General features: G+C 37.7%; 1 protein-coding gene across 2 annotated transcripts; it reads right to left on the reverse strand.

Annotated features, from left to right (window-relative positions):
• Positions 1-835: 835 nt before the first annotated feature.
• LOC133307029 (uncharacterized) lies at positions 836-13,953 on the reverse strand. 2 transcript variants are annotated; one of them, XM_061507448.1, is made up of 12 exons: positions 13,698-13,953; positions 13,411-13,626; positions 12,241-13,263; positions 6,362-6,484; positions 5,873-6,054; positions 5,528-5,759; positions 5,149-5,358; positions 4,122-4,250; positions 3,124-3,192; positions 2,402-2,524; positions 1,572-1,622; positions 836-1,497 (listed from the first exon to the last, which is right to left on the reverse strand). In XM_061507448.1, the coding sequence occupies exons 1-12, from the start codon at positions 13,929-13,931 to the stop codon at positions 1,357-1,359; spliced, it is 2,733 nt and encodes a 910-aa protein (XP_061363432.1). In that variant the 5' UTR covers positions 13,932-13,953; the 3' UTR covers positions 836-1,356. The 2 variants fall into 2 exon arrangements, with proteins under 2 accessions (XP_061363432.1, XP_061363431.1); XM_061507447.1 differs by having other exon boundaries at positions 12,136-13,263.
• Positions 13,954-14,508: the final 555 nt, after the last annotated feature.

A 14,508-nucleotide genomic window follows, 5' to 3' on the forward strand; every position in this document is an offset into this window, starting at 1 on the left:
AGAGAGAAGGAACCAACAGTGTTTTTCCTATAAAATGGAAAAAATGAAACATTTTTACTATTAACGGTGATAAGATATGGTTGTAAGATGTTGTAAAAAAAAAGATTGTAAGTATAACCTTCCTCGTATAAAATATAATAGCAAACGTATTTTTTCACCAAAAAACAATTTAAATTTATTCTTAAAATTTAAGAATTACATAAGTCTATTTATTTTGTTTATTTGTAACAATATCTAGTTATATAAATTGAGTAAAATATTTTTTTTTAAATGGTCATTTAATTTTTTGTAACAAAATAATTATTAACTCATAAAACTGATACGTAGGAGTATATTAATTATTTCTCAAAGAAATTAATCATGTGATGTTACATATAGATAATTAGGGATATATTATTCTCTATCAATCTTCAACTTAGCTCATAATTTCAATTAATATTTACCATTTCTCTCTCTTATTACAATTCTGATTTAACAGTATTAGAAATTGATAGGCATACAAAAAAGATAAATAATATAACCTATCTCGGATAATTAATAGTAATACTAATCACTTTTGAAGCTAATTTACTATACAAATATAAAATATAGATATGGCAGATACAGAAGATCCTCAGCTTTAAATTAAAGAGAAAAAAAACGAAACGAAATTGGACTGATGTCTTGGAGAATATTCATTCTCAAAAGGACAAAAACAATTATCCTGAAACATTTTTGGTAGAACAAAATCTGATAGTGGTCTCATTAGTCATTCAATGAGCACTTCCTATACACATTCTTCATTTCAGTCAGCCAAGCTAGTATATAATTTAACAAATTTCATTCATCAGGGGGAAAAAAAAAATTAGAAGATGGAAACTTGAAACATGAGCATCGGATTACATAACTAGCAAAGGGAACTAAAAGCAAAGGAAAATTTTACTCACAACAGAGGGTAACCAAATTCTGAGAAGAAAGTCGTATTAAATTTATGTAAAATTACTAATGTTTACACATATAGTGACCATATAAAGTAACGCCCTTTTCTGAGCCAACCACATCAGTAATAGTATACTGTGAAAACCTTGCTCTTCAAACGAAGATGTCAACTTTTGACACGAAGATGGGTCGCAGATTGAAACAGCAATCTTCTGGTAAAAGGAATCACATTGACAAGGTCATAATCCTTTTTCTGGCAACCCAACCTCTACTCATCATTTTTCTTATCGTTAAAACGTATATGACTACTTTGATCTGAATCTGCAATGCTTCATCGATCACATATAATTCCAGTCGAGGTCAATTTCTCCGCAGTGATTGAAATACCCAGATCATTAACATAATCCAGCGCATAACCATGTCTAAACATACACGACACTATGTTTTCTTCTTCTTCTTCCGCTTCACTTCTCCAATATCCGACCTTTCTTGTAAACGTTTTGATTGTTGAGCACGTATCTCTAGGAGTTTTGCTCTTGCATCACGAAAAAGTGCATCTGATCTTGAAGCCATCATTTGCTGAAAAGATCAATTCAAAATTGAATCAGCATTTCTATCAAGGGTAAGAGATAGGCAGATTGTTTTATACAAACCTGAATATGATCCATGGCTGCAAGATTAAAACCAAGGATATCTTTCCATCCCTGACACAAAGTTCAGACACCAAGTTGTCAATGACACACTCAAGTTCATCAGTTATTTGTACCGAAAATAGTAGAATAACAGAAATATTTAATTTAGAAATCCTTTTGAGTAGGACTTCTGCTTTACTGTGAAAAATCATTGATTGTACAGAAGTAGCAGCTAGATGATAGCGATATAATAAATTAAATCTAAAATATTATTATCCGAGGACTTACAGGTTCAAATTCATAATAAAAAAAAATTATTTATATTAGGATTGTCACCCATAATCACCAGATATCTTATTCTTACGGAACTGCGTTAACATGCCTAATTTGGAATGACAGCATGCTGTTTGAATACTCTCAAAGTTAGATGCCTACTGGCAATCAAACGTCTACATTATTAAGCATTTCATGCATCTCAAACATGAGAATCAGGGATAATTAAAAAATCATCAAAAGAGTACTTTATGTCAGAAATTTTTTTTAAGGTAAAAGTACTTTTTGTCATTTAATTTTAGCTTGTGTTCCATCTTCACACAAGGTTTATTTGTTCCAATTTTATCCTACATTTCAGTCCAGCATCCTTCACAACATAATATTCTCTGTAAGACTAATATAATTATTATAAAATATTTTGTTACCATAGATTAGTGGTTCTTTTAGGCAGGCTATTTAGGTAGCTCTATACATTAGAATGAACCCATATATAATAATTAAGGTTTAATAATCAATACCAAATATAACGAAGCTTAAATTTTATTTAGAAATACACAAAAAAACCCTAGCACAGTTACCTTCACCCGTTCATAAAAAATGTCACTGAAAACAGTTAAGATAGGTCTGGCAGCTGGAGTGGAGAGCAGCTGATTGTAATGTGTCTGCAACAGCAATGTACCAATCCTGCAAACAAGCTCAACCTGCAATTGGAAGATATCAAGAAAACAGAAATGCTCGTAAATCACTCATTAAATCTCAACTAGAAAGGGTGGGGGGATGGACACAATCTTTATACGCAGTCTTACTATTGCATATTTGCAAAAATACTGTTTCCGAATTTGAACCTGTAACCTTTTGGTCACAAAGGAACAACTTCACCACTACTCCAGGCAAAGCATAAATGCTCATAACTTGCAAAAATTAATATTTAAGGCTGAAAGTAAATTTTTATACATCTGTGATTGTTATTTTGATTATTATTATGGCTGATATAAAGAGATCTTATTTGTCTAATCCACTACATAGGAAAGGAAGAACATGCAGATACATGTGAAAAAGAAGAGAAATAATGAGGAAAAGAAGCATAAAAGAGATTAACAAATACAACTTCTTTGGTACATAAACAAATACATACATACAATTATTTTTATGAAAGAAGAAATGTTATTAGAAAGAATGAAGGATAATAAAGAGAAAGAGGATAAATTTCTTCAGACCAAGAGCAAAAAGAAGAAAAGAGACAAACAACAATATTTTAAAGAACAGTGGAGTTTTTACAAGACAAGGCTGACGGAGTAACCTTATCAGAATACGAAGTCCATTCTTTCAAGTATGACAGAAGCTTCAAAGCATCTGAAAATGGTAAAGCCTGCATTAAGAAATGGTACACTACATGTTAGACTTGATGTTAACAATGTATAGAAAAACAAAATTACAATCAAGTCAAGTATAGCTAACATTTTCTAGTATTAAAAGAGCCTAATTTTTTTATATTCTCGGAATTTATATTTTGGGGAAGAGTATTAAAAGAAAGACAAACTCCTTACACCTATGGCCATTCCACTAACACTAGGTGCACTGCTGCTCTTTTTGTAAAACCGTATAATTATTCAGTAAATTATATCTCCCATAATACTATAAACAAATATTCTTTTGATAGAAATCCTAACTTCTAATATTGCAGTGAGTTTTATAATCAATGTTAAATAGTGTTTTTGTGTTTAACTTCCCCAAAAAATGGTAAAAGCATCAAACAAAACTGAGAAGAATTACAATTTTGTGCCTTTTATGATTTTATATTATTTACAAAAAAACATGAATTGAAATATATTACTAGTTACAAGTGTAAGTGTACTGTTAATAATTTTAATTACGTGAAGACAATCATGATATTTGAACCTAGTGTCTCTGAACATGCAATAAGCCAGATAAGAGATGTAAAGGTATTATTCTTGTGCTCCAAAAAAGATAAATTAAACTAAATAGAGTCGATAAGGATATTTAATTAGGTCTAATAAGTAATAACCACAGAAAGACCAAAATTTAATTAACTTTCATCATAAAGGATTGTATACAAAGATAAAAAGGAACTAAAAACTAGTAGGGATAATAAACAAAACGTTAAAAACTAGAAATGGTGATAGGTTGGTGCTCATTTAGTGCAACTACGTAGAAACGAGTAGCTTATAAGTTATAAACAACAATGAAAAATGTAATGGGCCTAAAGACTGTAGTCTGAAGTGCCTTATATTTCTGTAAGAGAATACGATGGAATGAAAATGCAAGTCCCAAACATACCAATAATGTTTGCTCCAAATCATTTGAATGAACATCTGAAAATGCACTTAGAACATAATCAGAAAGTGAAAGCCCATTCATAAGCGGATTTGCTTGGAAAGCAGCAATATTTCTGTTATTTTTATCCTCCTGAAATGCAAAGTCAAATAATTTGAAGTACCAACATTAAGAAATTATCAAATAAGATAAAACACGATCTTCCTCGGCTCTTTTTGTTATATAACACACTCAAAATGAATTGAAGATACTTTCTGTACTCATGCATAATAAATGGAAATATTGAAATTTTGGTTTTCGATAGAACCCAAGGGCATTATTTGATCCATGTAACTGAGCCTACCTAGTGGTATAATGTTTCATTGTTGATGTTTTTGTGTACATATTTCACAGCTAAAGTTGTTTGCTTGTACTTCTAAATCTAATTTCATAATTATTTTTGGAAATCAAAGGTGGAGATTGTTGTCTGGTAGTAGTTAATAGGATTACACAAATAACTTGTTGCAAGTAGACAGGCCTCACATTCCTTACTGGAATAATTTGTTAGCAGTTCATGGAAGACAGTGGGTGCATCCTACACTAAAACAGTTTCAGCAGGTAAACTCAGTAAAGTTCAACCAAACTTTATTTTGATATCCATAGTTCGCAAAGTGAAAAATCACTAATGCATCCTCTTAAGTCAGGCTAATTATCTATTATACAGGGGCTGTGACAGATGACTAGTATGAACACTGTCCAGGATAGTATAAAAACCCACTCCATATTAAATTCCGACTAGCAAGGGTGGGTTACGGGCAATCCTTGTGTGCGGCTATTTTCCGGATTCAAACCTTGACCTTTCAAGCACAAAAGGAGTAGCTGATGTAAAAATCCAGGATAGTATACTGATATCAAAATCCATGTGTTATGCAAGGGTATCCATCTATTATATATATGCATCCAGCTATGTATGCATATCCTGCACATTCACTTATGGGAAGAAGCACCAGTTTAGACCAAAATAGTCCTCTAAGAGGCAACAAGTGTAAACCTGATGTTCAGCAATACGCTTTTTTTCAGCTTCTGCAATGTCTAATCTCTCAATAATTAAGTCCGTTGCAGTAAGGGTTTCCTGGGTTTTTTTCCCAGCTAAAGCCACAGCTCCCTCCTCTGGTATTTCTTCCTTTGGTGTATACTTGTTTTCAAATGCATTGTCAAGATCAGCCTCAAACATTTCCTCCAACCTTTTCTCCTTTTCTTCCTGCAAATGAAAAGGTCTATGTTATTCCACTGAATCAAATTTAATGATTTAATCTAGGAAGAATAACATCCTATTGTAAGTATTCCTATTATAAATTTGTATTGAGAAGCATTGTCCCTTTTTCCAACATTAAAAAACTGTAGACCCATCTCATATGAGTTGTGCATACCTCAATGAAAAACTGCTCTTCAGTACGATCCCAACGGCGAATGGAACGGTCATGAGATCCAGTGACAATAAAATCACCACGATTACTGATTGCAAGACACCAAACATCTGCATGATGTCCTTCCAGAGTCAGCAGCAGCTCAAACTTATCAGCATCCCAATATTTTACTAGGCGATCTTTTCCAACACTGAACACATAATGTGTCCTGGGAACAAATTGTACTGCCATTACACTGCCATGTAAATTGTATCAGATACTTTAAGTACAGCTTCATCCATACTTCCCAATGAAAAAAAGAGAAAAAGAAAGAAAAATATTTATCATGTCAGACAGATAATGTAGCACCTGTCAGCATGCGCAAAAATGGATTTATGACAGTCACCAAAATCCAAACCCCAAATCTTCAAATTTTTATCTGCAGAGCCGGTCACAATTAAATCTCCATCTGAAGAGATATCCATACACAGAACAGGCAACTTATGCCCATATAACGAAAGGAAGAATTTGAATGTATCTACAAAGTGAACCTGAAAAATGAATGAACATAACAAAAAACCTTGAAATAACTAAATAAAGGTAATGCATAAATTTAAGAGCCACAAAAAGCACATTGCTCATAATACTCAACAATCAATAAGGCACATATAGATTTCCATCATACATAGAATTTGGCATTTCCTATAATAAGCAGCATAAGGAGAAATGTAATTATTCAAGCTATCAATTGACCGTGTATCACTTATTACAGTCCCAAAAAAAATCCAGACTAAGCCACTTTTATATATATATATATACATATATATATATATAGCCAAACAGGACAAGGCATCTCACCTTCACAGTACTATCCAACAGAGCAACAGCAATATATTTAGCATCAGGGCTAATTGCAATCACAAGAACATCATCATTCATTTTCATTGTGCTGACATTTGACACCACAAGTTGCTTAGTAGCCTGAAACAGAACAAATAAAGTGTTACTAAATAAACAAATTGGCTATTAATGCAATCATTTGTCTGAGCTGATTTGACATGTATTAAATTGAAACTACTTAGAGGATATATAAATAAAGCAGGAGAGGGTTGCAAAAAGGGGAGAGGAACAGATGCACATAAATTTAGAAAAACAAAAAAGAATTGGGGAAAACAAAAAAATGCCAGTAGAAACCAAAAATATAAAATGTTCTGACACCTTTCTTAGGTGGCATTTCCTTTTGTCAACAATAAAGAACAAGAAATTTATTACAGAGCTATTTACGGATAAGACAGAATCCAATCATATCTAATCAAATCTAATCATATCATATCTAATATTCTAACACTCCCCCTCAAGCTGGTGCGTATATATTATGAGCACCAAGCTTGTTACAAATGTATTCAACCCGAGGACCTCTAAGAGCTTTAGTGAAAACATCTGCTAGTTGATTAGACGAGTTGACAAAAGCTGTCTTGATTTCTCCTGACTGAATCTTTTCCCGAATGAAGTGACAATCAATCTCTATATGTTTGGTCCTCTCATGAAAAACAGGATTAGAGGATATATGTAGCGCAGCTTGATTATCACAGATGAGTGTCATGGGTTGTTTCTGTTCACAAAGATGAAGCTCCTGAATCAACTGCTTTAACCAGATCAACTCACAGGTAGTATTTGCCATTGCACGATACTCAGCTTCTGCACTAGATCGGGAAACAACAGGTTGTTTCTTGCTTTTCCATGAGATTAAGTTTCCTCCGAAGAAGACACAATAACCAGAAGTAGAGCGTCTGTCCGAGGGTGATCCTGCCCAATCGGCATCTGAGTAACCACAAATTTCTGTATTTCCCTGATCCGAATACAACAAACCTTTTCCTGGTGCTCCTTTGATGTATCGGAGGATCCTCACAGCAGCATCCCAATGTGAATCACAAGGGGAATCAAGGAACTGACTGGCCGTACTGACAGCGAAAGAAATATCTGGCCTAGTCACAGTAAGATAATTGAGCTTCCCAATCAGCCTTCGATAACGTCCAGGATCAGATAACGGCTCCCCCTGTCTGGGCAATAACTTAACATTAGGATCCATTGGTGTATCAACTGGTTTACACCCCAACATACCAGTCTCCTCTAGGATATCCAAGGCATACTTCCTTTGACAGATAGAAATGCCCTGTCTAGATTGCGCCACCTCAATTCCCAAGAAGTAACGCAGCTTCCCAAGGTCCTTTGTTTGAAATGCACTGAATAAATGTTGTTTTAACTGATGGATTCCGTCTTGATCACTTCCGGTGAGGATGATGTCATCAACATAGACTAACAAATAGATGCACTTGTTAGGAGATGTAATCCTATAGAATACAGAATGGTCAACTTTACTGCGAATTAGGCCAAACGCCTGTACAACAGAACTGAAGCGACTGAACCATGCTCGAGGAGACTGCTTGAGACCATATAAGGATTTTCGAAGACGACATACCTTCCCAGACTCCCCCTGAGCAACAAAACCAGGTGGTTGCTCCATGTAAACTTCTTCTTGTAAATCACCATGAAGAAAGGCATTTTTGATGTCAAGTTGAAGGAGTGGCCAGTGACGAACAGCAGCAAGGGCAAGAAATAGGCGGACGGACGCCATCTTAGCGACTGGAGAGAATGTATCGCTATAATCAAGGCCAAAGATTTGAGTAAAACCCTTGGCAACTAGGCGTGCCTTGAGACGATCAACATGGCCATCAGGTCCAACTTTCACAGTAAACACCCAGCGACAACCAACTATAGACTTCTCTGGAGGAGCAGAAACAAGGTCCCAAGTGCCATTGGTATGAAGTGCGGTCATCTCATCAAGCATCGCTTGGCGCCATCCTGGATGGGAAAGTGCTTCACCTGTGGTCTTAGGAATAGAAACAGAAGAAAGACTAGAAACAAAGGTGAAATGAGGAGCAGAAAGGCGATCATAGCTCAAGAAGGTATAAAGAGGATAAGGGTTACGAGTAGTACGTGTACCTTTTCTTTGAGCAATGGGAAGAGCCTCTGGTGAAGGATCCGGAGGGGAAGAATCAACTGCAGAGGGCAATGAGTCAGCAGGGGTCGAGTCGACTGGAGGTACTGTCTTACGACGCTGATAAGTGAGAAGTGGACGGTCCTTAGGTACTGGAGCAATAGGTGATGGCTTATCTGGAGTAGAAGCACCTGCATCTGGCAAAGACAAGTCAAGAAAAGGAACAGGAAGAACATGATCAACCTGTGACAATGGAGATGGGATAGAATTAAAGGGTTGTTGATCAAAAAAGGTGACATCCGCGGAAACTAAGTAACGCTTGAGGTCAGGAGAGTAACAGCGATAACCCTTTTGAAGACGAGAATAACCAAGAAAAATGCATTTAAAGGCTTTGGATGTTAACTTATCCTTACCAGGAGTGAGATCATGAACAAAACAGGTACAACCAAAAACATGTGGGGATAGAGGAAAGAGAGGAACATCTGGAAACAATAAGTTATGAGGAATATCATTATTAAGCACAGATGAAGGCATGCGGTTGATGAGAAAGCAAGAAGCAAGGACTGCATCAGCCCAGAAGTGAAGAGGAACATGCATGTGAATAAGAAGAGTCCTGGCAATCTCAATGAGATGTCTATTCTTACGTTCAGCTACTCCATTTTGTTGTGGAGTGTGAGGACAAGTGGTTTGGTGTAAAGTACCCTGTGTGGCTAAGAAGTGAGAAAAGTCAACAGAAACATACTCCTTAGCATTATCACTACGTAAAATACGAATAGAAGCACCAAATTGAGTATGAATTTCAGCAGAAAACTTTTGATAAATAGAAAACAACTCAGAACGGTTTTTCATTAAATAAATCCAAGTACAACGGGAGAAATCATCAATAAAGGTGACAAAATACCGAAAACCTAAAATAGACACACTACGACTAGGACCCCAAACATCTGAATGAATAATTGAAAAAGGAGCATCAGCTCGTTTATTGACTCGATTAGCAAAGGAGGAGCGTATGTGCTTTCCTTGCTGACATGACTGACAATCTAAAGTTTGAAGACCGGATAAAAGAGGAACCATCTTCTGCAATTTCGCAAGACTAGGATGCCCGAGACGACTGTGGATGAGCTGTGGAGATTCTGTGAGAGAACAAGCAACTGAAGGACTCGGCACATCAAGGTAGAACAGACCCCGTGACTCACGGCCCACTCCAATCATCTTCCCCGTACCCGGGTCCTGCACAGAAACAGAATGGTTTGAGAATGTGACAATACAATTAAGAGAATTGATCAATTTACTAACCGATATTAAATTATAAGGGATGTGAGGAATGTAATAGACAGATGTCAAGGTCAATGAGGAGGTTGGACAGATTTGTCCAATCCCATGAACGGGGGCCTTAGTTCCATCAGCAAGAGTAAAAGAGGGTAAATTATTAGAATATGTAAGGGAAGAAAAGAGTTCCTTATTACCACAGAGGTGATCAGTAGCACCTGAGTCAAATATCCAAGGACCAAGTGATGCAGAATGAGAAACACAAGCAACAGGATTACCAGTTTCTGAAGCAGAGGCCTGAGATTGAGGAGAGGACTTCCTGAGAAGGGCCTGGAATGCTGCATATTCTTCAGAGGAGAGAGAGACTGAACCATTTGAAGCAGTATCCGATTGAGCTACATTAGCAGCAAAAGAAGGTCGCATGTGAGGATACTTGGTGTAGCAGCGTTCCTCATAATGACCAAGTTGCTGACAATAATGACAACGAGGTCGCTGACCACGTCCGACTGGACCTCCTGGGCCTCCTGGGCCACGACCTCCTGGGCTACGTCCTCCTGGGCCTCCTGGGCCTCTACCACGACCACGTCCACCTCCAATATGCCCGCGAAAATCAGTACGGGAAACTAGAGCAGTAGAATCAACAGCAGAAGACGATGCAGGAGCAGATTTCTTATTCAAATTCAGAAGACGTTGATACGTCATGGATAGATCAGGCTCCCCACTAGTCAAGATAGTATCACGAACATTATCATATTCTTCGGGAAGGCCAGAAAGTGTGGCAACCATAAAGAGACGTTCCACCTGTTTCCGATATGCAGTAGCATCAGTAGGGTAAGGCAGCATATCCAAATATGCCTGCATCGAAGAGCGACTCTTGCCAATATATGTCTCCATCTGAATGTCGGATGATTTGCTCAATTCCATAAACTGAGAGATGATGAAATAGAGCTGCTGAACATCATTAGTGTAGAGGTTTTTTGCTTCCTCCCACACTTCAGTGCAAGTTTGAAATGAATAAAAGATATCCAAGACAATCGGATCAATGGATTGCCAGAGGATACTCAGAAGTTGGTTGTCAATCTTTTCCCAATCAGACTTGTCCTCCTTAGGGACATCAGTAGACTTAGTTGTGAGATGGTTCCCATATCCTTGTCCAAAGAACCAAACTCGAACAGAGGTGGCCCAGTTCTTGTAATTAACAGATCCCTTCAATTTTGAAGAGGTAATGGACCCAATATTGGTAGAGATGATATTGGGAGAATTTCTCAAAGGAGGAGATGAAGACTTGACCTCCGAATGAATTGGAGGGTTTGCTGCCATATCAAATCACAAAGATACAAACCGAATAAAGAGAAACGAACCTGATCACCAATCAAGAAGAGGTGCGCACAAAAAGTCGGACCCACAAAGAACCAACCACAGATCCAGAAAGAGGAGGAGAAGACGAGCTTCTCTGTCCAAGACCGGCCGGAAAAAGCTGCCGAAATAGTGCTCACGCGTCGGCAGAAGGTGGCGCGTGAAGCCCACGCGCAGAGAAGACTGGAGGCGCGTGAGAGCGCGTGACAACTCCGATGGTGGCCGGACTTCCACAGAGCAGGTCGCCGGGAGGAGAGGGTTCTGTTCGCGTTCGTTCCAGACTGAAAACTCGCCGGAAAAGTACTCCGACAGCCTGAACAGTGGCTGACGGTGGCTGATGACTGTGGACACGTGCAGAAGATGCCTGGAGAGGACTTACAGCCTTTGATATCTTACCGGAAGGACGCACGGCAAAGAAAAGATAACTCCTAAGCAGTGGGCTTAGGTTTTAAAGCGAAGAACAAGATTTCTAAGCGGAAGCGAGGGTTCCCAGAACGAAATAGCTCTGGTAGCAAGTTAAATGTAAAAGAATACGTTGTGTATTGATCTGTGTCAGGGAGTTACAATATATAGAGACCCTAATGGGCTTAAGTGTAAGGCCCAAACCTAATCCAAACCTAATCCTAATACAGTCAGAATACAGTCAGACTATTTACGGATAAGACAGAATCCAATCATATCTAATCAAATCTAATCATATCATATCTAATATTCTAACAGGGTTCACTGCCATTGTTATAAGTATTCTTCCTACCTATATATATGTACATGCAAACAGCAAATAATTTGTGTATACTGTTTATATATCCATTATAGGAATTAAATATATAACAGAAAGACCAGAAGAGTTTCCCAGTAAAATACTGCATCATTAGGGGGGGCTTGTAGACTTTTACCTATATTTTATGTGCAGTATAAGACCAGAAAATGTTAGATTGATTGATTGAAGTATTTCCTTATAACAAACAACTTAAATAAATAAAAAAAGTGAATGATATGAAGGACACACTTGACCAGGTTTTTGCTTAATTTCGTACTCCCAAAACTTAACATCATGATCTGCACTTCCAGTGACAAAACCATTTTTATCTGGTAGAGCAGCAATTGTACGTACAGAACCACCATGAGCTTCTACCACTTCAAGACAAGTGCCACTTCCAATGTCAATAATTTCTATGGTTCCATCTTTAGTTCCAACAAGTCCATACTTGTTAGTGGGAAGAATTAAACTGCACAGTCCATACCCAGAATCAATGGTCCTTAGGCAAGAACCCGTGCTTGGGTTCCAGATCTTTACTGCATTGTGACTGGTTGACATCAGAAGAGTGTTGTCCGAACTAAGTGTGACACTTCTAACATCAGAACGGTGGCCTTGAAGATCAATAGCAAGTGTTTTTGTCACTTCACCACTTTCAACAGAGTAAAACTCAAGTAGATTATTGTTCAAGGACAGCGCTAAACTAGCCATTGAATTCTTTGGAGTGATTGGACAGAAAGAAATGGAGCATATCTTTTTGCTAGCTCTAATAGTATGCAGCAGCTTAAAAACATCAGGCACAGTAACGGCGAGGTTGCTTGTTTCTATGGGTCCATTAGTCACAGAAGAATTATCGCCTTTGTTCTCATTGTTCCCGTCTCCATTTTCAGTTGCCTCCAAAGCCTCCTTGCCATGTTTCTTCTCTTTCTTGCGGTGAACCCTTCGTTTTGCTTTACGCTTTGCTTCAGCGTCATCCAATACACGGTATATTTCTACCGTCTTTCCCGCAGCTTGGCATGCTAATAGATTCCCTGGCTTGTTGAACTGCACTGTTGCAACTCTATCCTTGCTTTGCCGCTGAATTTCACCAAAATGCCTCAAAACTTCCCATTTGCTTTGAACGGAAGAATCTCCACTACCATTTACAGACTGCCCATCCACAGACTCATGCTTGATCCCATAAAAACGAAGTTCATTGTCAGCAGAACCAGTGACCAGATATCTTTCATCAGGATCAATGTCTATAGACCATATTTCACTATGATGGCCACCAACAATTTGCATACAGTGTTGGGTATCAAGATCCCACACTCTCAAGAACTTGTCTTTGGAGGAACTAACAAGTTTTTTCCCGGAACTCACAAAGACAACATCAGTCACCTGCCGCAAATGAATGAAAAAGCACATATAAAAGTACTCAGAAGGACTTAAACAACAAAATTATACAAATCAAATACAGAACTAATGACTGCCAGCATTTGAGTTCAACTTCAACCGCAAGTTCTAACAACAAACATACAAACAAACCTGATCGCGATGACCACGAAGGCGAAAGAGCCCGGTCTCGCCAACCACATCCCATAAAATAACATCATTATCCTTGCTACCAGAAGCGAGTAAGGAACCAGCCTTGTTGTAACGAAGAGCAGTCACAGCTCCCTTGTGTCCATTCAAGGTAGTCTCACACGTTCCCCTATCATAATCCCAAATCCTTATGCTACCATCACTATAACCACCAGCTATCTGCAATCATCAAAAATATTTAAGGAACTCGTAAATTCACGCATGTACAATCTATATTTGACGATGATTACCAAGGAGGAAGGGGAGGAGGCGATGGAGGTGACGGCGGGAGAAGGACCGCGCGACGGAGGGGAAGGGTTTAGGGTTTTGGTGCAGAGGCCCTGCCGCACGTGCCAAACTCCGATCTTCTCGAGGGCCGGAGACAGAAAGTGCTTGCCGGAGCTGTCGTATGCAATGTTCGATTCCACCGACGCTATCACTCCGAACGACGACGCCGGTTCGTATCGGAGGTAGGCCTTCACCATGGTTGCTGTGACTAAGAGGTTTAAGGGCACACGGGGTTTATGGAGCTTTTTCCTTCTTTTCTCCTTTTTCTTTTTCTTTTTCTTTTTTGATTGTCATGGAGCTTCCTAAACATTGGACCTGGTTTCGGCCCAAAAGAATTTGGGTTTTATGGTATTCATGTAATTTTGGGTAAAACAAATGACTTCAAATAATTAATAAGGGGGAAGAGAATGAAATTCAAACATAAATAAGGAACTCATCATTGGATTGGTTAAACAAATGACTTCAAATAATTAATATGGACTAATTAGAAGTTCGGGACAAATTTAAATTTATGATTAAAGTTTTAAACCTCCAACAATAATAATATTTTGGAAAGAATCAAATATATACTCAGCTCTCGTACATCAACCCAACTACCATTTGACACTTCTCTTTTTAAAACTAGTTCTCTTTTCTTTCTTATTTCTCCCATCCTTTCATTATCTACTAAACCTTAGCTTGTGTTGGTTTTTTATTTATTTATTTAATATAAAGTTAAGTTAGTGTTATTAAACTCATATCAGCCATTCACTCGGTAAATAAATCAATGATTCA

Source organism: Gastrolobium bilobum, unplaced genomic scaffold, assembly GCF_033153095.1.
Source record: "Gastrolobium bilobum isolate Gb01-03AN ecotype WA unplaced genomic scaffold, APGP_CSIRO_Gbil_v1 utg171963, whole genome shotgun sequence".
Classification (NCBI taxonomy): domain Eukaryota; kingdom Viridiplantae; phylum Streptophyta; class Magnoliopsida; order Fabales; family Fabaceae; genus Gastrolobium; species Gastrolobium bilobum.

Excerpts from the sequence above, each read along its gene's own strand:
- LOC133307029 (XM_061507447.1), bottom strand. The coding sequence starts at position 13,931 with ATGGTGAAGGCCTACCTCCGATACGAACCGGCGTCGTCGTTCGGAGTG. Across the intron at positions 13,264-13,410 it reads TTCGTGGTCATCGCGATCAG|GTGACTGATGTTGTCTTTGT; the intron begins GTTTGTTTGTAT and ends CATTTGCGGCAG. Across the intron at positions 4,251-5,148 it reads AGCGTATTGCTGAACATCAG|GAGGATAAAAATAACAGAAA; the intron begins GTTTACACTTGT and ends TTTGCATTTCAG.